The sequence below is a fragment of the Octopus bimaculoides genome, chromosome 3, assembly GCF_001194135.2.
Source record: "Octopus bimaculoides isolate UCB-OBI-ISO-001 chromosome 3, ASM119413v2, whole genome shotgun sequence".
Taxonomy (NCBI): Eukaryota; Metazoa; Mollusca; class Cephalopoda; order Octopoda; family Octopodidae; genus Octopus; species Octopus bimaculoides.
The window spans coordinates 98,089,690-98,097,189 of record NC_068983.1 but is presented as its reverse complement, the minus strand read 5'-3'; the positions used below and the strand labels follow the sequence as shown (position 1 = coordinate 98,097,189).

The 7,500-nt window shown below is 35.9% G+C and overlaps 1 protein-coding gene across 1 annotated transcript; it reads left to right on the top strand.

Annotated features, from left to right (window-relative positions):
- The first annotated feature begins 4,136 nt into the window (after positions 1 to 4,136).
- On the top strand, positions 4,137 to 6,565 carry LOC106871307 (sushi, von Willebrand factor type A, EGF and pentraxin domain-containing protein 1). The gene has a single exon (XM_014917692.2). It carries the CDS (start codon positions 4,240 to 4,242, stop codon positions 5,719 to 5,721), a length of 1,482 nt encoding a protein of 493 aa, XP_014773178.1. The 5' UTR covers positions 4,137 to 4,239; the 3' UTR covers positions 5,722 to 6,565.
- Positions 6,566 to 7,500: the final 935 nt, after the last annotated feature.

The following is a 7,500-nucleotide window of genomic DNA, read 5'->3' as shown; positions in this document are numbered from 1 at the left end:
TAGACAGCTTTTTACACACCTTGGAAGTATTCCAATCCAAGTTCCATTTTTCAAACAATTTCTTATAGAATCTCCCAACAGTTTTTCTCCTGCTGAACTGAATTCGACAACTGAAGATAGCGGTTGCATTTTTGTTCCAGACATATTTTTTGTTCTTCCCATTTTACGATATATTGTATTCTACTGTTGAGTAATTTCGGTAAAGGACCACAGTTTAAGAAATTTATCACTTGTTTAAGAAACCACGGAGAAATGTTTTTATCTGATGTAGTGGTATTACTACATTCAGACAGAGTATTTTGCATAATATCAAATGCACTTTGCCCTCTTTTCACTGAATATAATTAAAGAAAGAAAATAAATTGCTCTATCATTTTCTTAATTTCGATGGTAATCTTTTCGTGAAAAATTTACGAAACTATAGTTCCGAAAGTAGATCTGTTAGTTCAGATGTATTTTAAATGATACTTTTTAGTCGATTCCACAACTGCATCTCAGAGAAATATTTTTCAGTTATATACTTATTTTATTTTGAAGTCGAGGCTTATTACATTGCTTAGGGAGAGGATAAGAGACATGAATATTTATAGTGAGAGGGGTTTGAAGATTAGTTGATTGGCTATTTTAATTTGAATAGTAAAATGTGGCTTAGTTTATAGCTGAACAACACAAGTAGTGTTGCACAGCAGTAAGCAAGGTACCAAAAGAACGCAGTCTTTGGAGACTAAAAATACGGTTAAATCTTAGGATTATAAGAAAGCAGTAGGCATGTGTACATAAATTACATGCATTGGATTAGACACACACGCACACACACACACAAATACACACACACACACAAATGCACACACACACACACACACACACACACACACGCACGCACACATACATACACACACACGAACCTACAAACACATTCTACATTTGGTGAAACAGGACCTGGACGATTGAAATATCAATATGACCAGTGGACATGGAATAAATCCACAGAGTGCTGAGAAAACCGAGTGCGCATGACTATCTGCAGGATAAAATCTATACATACATGTTTTTTATTGCGTTGGTTTGAAAGAAGGTTCTGAGATTTTGCAAGTTCGCAGCGACAGGAAAATCATTGTTGAAAATTCCTGTAGGATGAAGAATGGAATAGCTGAGCATAATGTTTAGTGCCAGCTAGAAATGATGGACATAATTTAGGTGACGAGGGGAAGCGAAATACATAAATCTGAAGAGTCTGAGTGGACGTAAATCGAGACGAACTAACCAGGCCGCGAGGCAGGTAGGTCAGAGGAGTATGGCTAGCTTTAGTCGTGTTTTAGAGAGAGAGAGAGAGAGAGAGAGAGAGATGGGTTGGGAGATAAAGAGGGCGAGAGAGAGGAATGTGGACGCAGCGAAAGAGAGAGAGAATGAAAGAGAGAAAGAGAGAGAGAAAGAGAGAGAGAGAGAGTGAAAGAGAGATATGGGGTGAGAGGACGTGAGAGAGAAGAGTGATGGTGTGGTACATCCCATCCATTCGTCAGATTGGAAGAATTGTTTAGTAGTGGACGTTGTTGGGAGTGACAGTAAATATGCCGTTGATGATTTGGAAGAAGAATGTTGAAAAGAAAAGCGAAATTGGGAGAGTTGGAGCGACACCCATTATCACACACTCGATGCTGAAATTTGACACGATGTTACCGCTCTACAGTGGCGTAGCTAGATGATGTACCACCAGCGGTACATCAGCGGTACATCAGCGGTACATCAGCGGTACATCAGCGGTACATCAGCGGTACTTGTTCTTAAACTATTTTCTGGCACCCTCAGGTAACTGAATTAGCCCAAGTATCCAATTTCGTCATGTGTTGTGTGTGAATGGTTGTCTCTCGGCCATACTTTATAAACACTTGGACACCCCCAATTTCGGCTGTAGAAAAAACGAGACAAAGAGATGGAATTGTCTCTTTCCATGCATCTAAGCGAATACATATGCTGCGTATACCATTCCTTGAAGGCATTGGGGATCATGCCCGTGTAGTACTTTGGGATTCGATGGAATAGCGTGCGGGTGGTTCTTTGGAGTACTACAATTGAGAGACTGGATCCTTTTAGAGGGAAGCTGATACGACATCGTGTAGTGAAAGTGGTAATCTTTTTAGAGACTAAAAATACGGTTAAATCTTAATGGTTAGGATTAAAAGAAAGAAGAGAGAAAGAATATTCTCATTTGATGCAATTAATAAACATACTCAATAATCAGTTTATTGAACAGTTGAACGACAGACATAACAGTAAGATAATACAATCTGTCATCCTTGAATTTAACACTTCTGTTAATGAAACCCTTAATAGACGCCTTGCAATTGAACCGCAAAAATAGTAATATCATCACCAGTTTGGATATAGATGTCATGATGAATGGTAGAAAATCTCTTGGATCAGTAGTTGCGAAGCTAGAATGGCGGTTGGTAGCGATGTGGAGGACCCGTAGCAATGGTGATAGTTAACCGCGTGCGAGAGTTTGTGTATAAGTCTGAATAGGGAGTAAGGATAGAGTTTGGCAAACTCGAGGGCTGTTCTTATCGGCATACAACACTATAGATCGGTGCCTTGAAGTCAAAATTTAACATCGGAGACATACTGATGGGCGTCTCTGTGACATACGCTATAAAATTTTGGACAACCCCAATTTCGATTTTGCTTTCAACGTTCTTTTTCCAGAACAACATCGATGTATTTGCTGTCAGCTTCAGCAAGCTTTATTCCTCTTAAATCTTTCACAGTCTGATATCATTGATACGCAATGTAAAAACCTCACGCCAAACTTGCATTAACTCCATAAACAGAGACATCGAAACCATTTTCTAATGTTGTCAAAATCACTTCAAATAATTTCGTAAAATACACACTAAACATGAAGGATAAAACTAATAGTTTCAACTACTAGGCCTTTCACATCACTGAGAATCTCTCTCAGGGAACGTATTTCTTTAGTATAGTCAAAATTACATCACAAAGATTGGCCTACTGGTAAAGAAAATCTTCCAGACCCTAACAAGGGCTTAACTACTTACAAGGCACAAGTGAAAGCCATTATGTCATATTGTTTCTGCAGTTAAGACGGTGTTGATAGCGTGCATACGAAATTACAAGATCGCTTCCAAGAAAATGATCAACCGACTGACCATCGTGACATTCTTCAAACCACTGACGAAAGGACACGATGTATAACTCTGTCTCTCTACCTTCATGTTCCTCTCTCTCTCTCTCTCTCTCTCTCTCTCTCTCTCTTTCTCCCTGCCTCCTCTCCTTCCCTCCTCTCCCTTCTCTCTTTCTCCCTCTCTCCTCCCCCCTCTCTCTCTCTCACACGACTACAGTGAGCTTTAATTCTTTGACTTGCTTGCCTTCTTTACAGCCTGGCTTGTTGATCTCGTTCTACTTTCACTCAGGAACTCTCGACTTTTGTATTTTGCTTCCTCTCATCACCCAAATTATGTCTGCCATTCCTAGAAGGCACTAAACATTAAGCTGAGTTTTTCCTTTAGTCAGCCTAAAAAAATCTGGACAATGTTTCTCCTGCCGCCGTCAACTTGCGACCACTCAGTGCCATCTTTCAGACCAATAAAGTAACTAACGTGTATGAAATTTACTCAATTTAGACATACAATTCACTTTAGACATACAGTTTTTATCTTGTGGATATTTATGCGTGCTTGATTTTCTCTGCACTCTGTGTATTTATTTTATTTGCACTGCAGACATTAATATTTTAAATTTTCAAGCCATATGTTTCAACACATGTAGTGTGTGTGTGTGTGTGTGTGTGTGTGTGTGTGTGTGTGTGTGTGTGTGTGTGTGTGTGTGTGTCTGTGTGTGTCTGTGTGTGTCTGTGTGTGTGTATGTGTGAAGCTAATTCAATGTATGTAATTTATGTAAATACGCTTACTACTGTACTACATGACCTGTGCTGTTCTGCTATAATCTAAGCCACATTATACTATAAAAAATTAAAATAACCAATCATCTAATCTTTAAACCCCACCTCCTATAAATATTCATATCTCTAATTCTCTCCCTAAGCAATGCCATATGCCTTAATTTCAAAATTAAAGAAGTATATAAATGAAAATATTTTTATAAGATACACTTGTGGAATCGACGAACTGCCTACTAACTCGACTGTAAAAGACTTACAGCTATTCATTCGGCAATATAGTTTTGTAAATTATTTACGTAAAGTTTACCATCAAAATTCAGAAAATGATATTCACATATTTCTATTTTCTTTTTTTAATCATATTCACTGTGAAAAGTGAGAATAATGCATTTAATAGTATTATGCAAAATATTTTGTCGGAATATAGTCATAGAAGTTCAATTGACAAAAACTTTACTCCTTGGTTTTTTAAACAAGTGATAGATTTCTTAAACTGCAGTTCTTTACCGGAATTAAACAACAGTAGAATACAATATATCATAAAATGGGAAGAACAAAAGATATATCTGGAACAAAAATGCAACCGATATTTTAAAGCAAACCGAGGCAATACGACCGAGATTGTTTGTCGGAATGGTAAATGGACGTATGAAGTTATACAATGTAAGTTAACAGCCTGCCCAATTTTTCATAAACCTGCTAATAGTTTCATGACAAATGTTGCATACACATATAACTCTGTTGTTTACTTTACCTGCTTTTCTGGTTATTTTTTGCGAGGAAACAGTTCAATACGTTGTCAAGAAACTAAACAGTGGTCGTCCCCACCACCAGTTTGTGAAAGTACTAAATGTCTGCCACCGCTTCCACCCAAACATGGCAATATAAACAATACAAATGAAGTTAAAATTAACGAAACAATTCATTTCAGTTGCACGCAACCATATAATGTGAAAGGTGAATCTGTATTAACTTGTCTTCAAGACGGTAGCTGGAACTTTCCGACACCTGTTTGCACTTTGAATTGTGTTGTGCCTGAAATTGCTGGCAGAGTGGTGACTATTTCTGAAGGTACAATATTAAAACCAAGAACCTTAATCAATGAAGGAGAGAAAGTGTTATATTCTTGCAAACGATCTTTCATTCCTGTCACGTATGGAGTCGTTCAATGCTTGTCGGGTGAATGGTACCCAAACCTACAGTGCAGAAAAACGTGTAAAATTGAGAAACTGCATGGATTAAATTTTATTTTGTCACAAAATTTTTCAGTTATTGAATATAGCTGTTCAGCAGGAGAAACTTTGTTGGGAGATTCTAAAAGAACCTGTTTAGAAAATGGAACATGGACTGGAAACCTTCCAAGTTGTGTTAAGAACTGCCAACTGTTACCCGAGCTTGGATTATATAGCTACCGAAATGGAGAAACGCTGCAATATCTTCCGTTTGGAAGCAGAGTCCCAGAAAATACGAATATTACTTATTCATGTCACCTTAATTACTGGAAGAAATCTAACGAGAATGTGACGTGTGCTAATGGTACTTTGACACCAAAACCAAGCTGTAACTATAAGAATAAAGTATACTTGAATAGAGCTAATAACCTTATGTTCAGAAATAGAACATCAATGCGTGTTTGTGCCAAAAACAGTTCTTGCGAATTTTTTGGGTACCGTGACGGACATTGTACATGGATAACGTGTGACTTGCTTGATTGCGTCAGAGTACGTTTGAAAGCTAAAACATCTGAAGTATCTTTTGTGCCTTACACTGGAACATGTTGCGCTTTGATGTGTCATAAATTGTAATATCAAAGTACTCCCTATCATAAGCTTTCTCCTACATAAAACATATACATGCATGCGTAATTTGTCTTAAATGGAATGGAATATATTTCATATTTAACTACACAACTATAACAGTGTAAGTGAAACAATCCTATTTTGTATTTTTTACCAGGTTTCTGATTTGTTTTATATTCCCATAGCTAATAGAAGGCATAATTATAAAATTAAAATAATATTCAATCTTTAAAATAAGTGCATTCTACTTGATTCTGTTGTTGTTGGTGGTGATGGTGTTTTCTATATTTATATGATCCTTCAATCTCACACGTTTTATCACTCTGGATATTGCTGGAATTGAACTATTTTCATTACATACTTATGCACAAATTTTGTTAAATTTGACCACATTCAACCACGCAGGAGCTATAGAATATAGATTTTGTTTGATGTTTTAAAACGAAAATATACATTTGCCTTATACTCACTTTGTATTAGAAGTGAATAGAACGTGATTTAAGCGTATCCGAATGTAAAATAAAGATGATTACGTAAACCGATCCATGGTTTGGTTAAAATAGCGGTTTGCTGAGGATACACATGAGCAGATTGAGAGTAAATTCCAAATATCAGATTAAATTGCGTTCAGCACGATTTCAAGTACTACTGGATGTTTCACATGACAGAAATTTATGGAAATGAATTTTAAAATGTGTGGACAGGTCGAAACGACTGAATTTTTTTTAATTGGGTTGTGCGATGTGGCACACATGACAATGTTGCGATACTGTATCGTGCACATTCATGTTTTTGCACAATAGTTTTAAATAAGATATAATATATACGTATACATACATCCATCCATCCATATGTTTATTTGTGTGTGTGTGTGTGTGTGTGTGTGTGTGTGGTTGTATATATATATTTCGTTTTTGTATTTGATTATCATGATTCTTTATGTGAATTCGTGTGTTGAAGCATATTTTATTGTGTCTGTGGGGAGTCATTCCCCTTTACTGCCTTAATATTTAACACACTTACCGGTTCGATTTCCACTCATTTACTTATTTATTTCTTCTAAAATTTTCGTTGAGTCTTGTAAACTTTTCAGTAGTCGTTGGCTCCGTCCGTTATCAGAGCTGCATTCTATTTGTGTGTGTTTGTGCGAATATGCGTGCGTCAGTGTGCATGTGTATAAACATATGTATGTATGTAGTTGAAAATATCATTATAGGTATAGATATACCATAAACAAGTATAAAAAAGAAAAAAAAGTGGAGGAGAAAAAGATATTAAATCAAAATTAGATTTAAATACAATTAGATTTAATTACAAAATTAGATTTAGATACAAAATAGGATTTAATATCTAATTTTGATTCAACATCTTTTTGTCCTCCATTTTTCTATAATTCTTTATGGTATATATATACCCATAACAATATTTTTCGACTACTATTTTCATATTCTTATTACTTGCTGTGGCTGTTTTTTTATGAATATGATGAACCTTTATGAAAAATCATTCTTTCTCTCTTTTTGGATCTCTCAAAAAGTTTGAATTGTTCTCTTTTGAACTTACTTTTTCCCACATATGTATGTATGTATGCATGTACGTATGCATGTATGCATGTATGTGTATGCATGTATTTGTATGCATGTGTGTATGTTTGTGTTTGCATGTATGTGTATGCACCCCGATACCCCAATACTCCAATACCCACAGTTATATATATATATATATATATATATATATACACAGGTAGAGTTATTAGTAGGCTGTTACGTAAATGTATATATATAT

Excerpts from the sequence above, each read along its gene's own strand:
- LOC106871307 (XM_014917692.2), top strand. The coding sequence starts at position 4,240 with ATGATATTCACATATTTCTATTTTCTTTTTTTAATCATATTCACTGTG.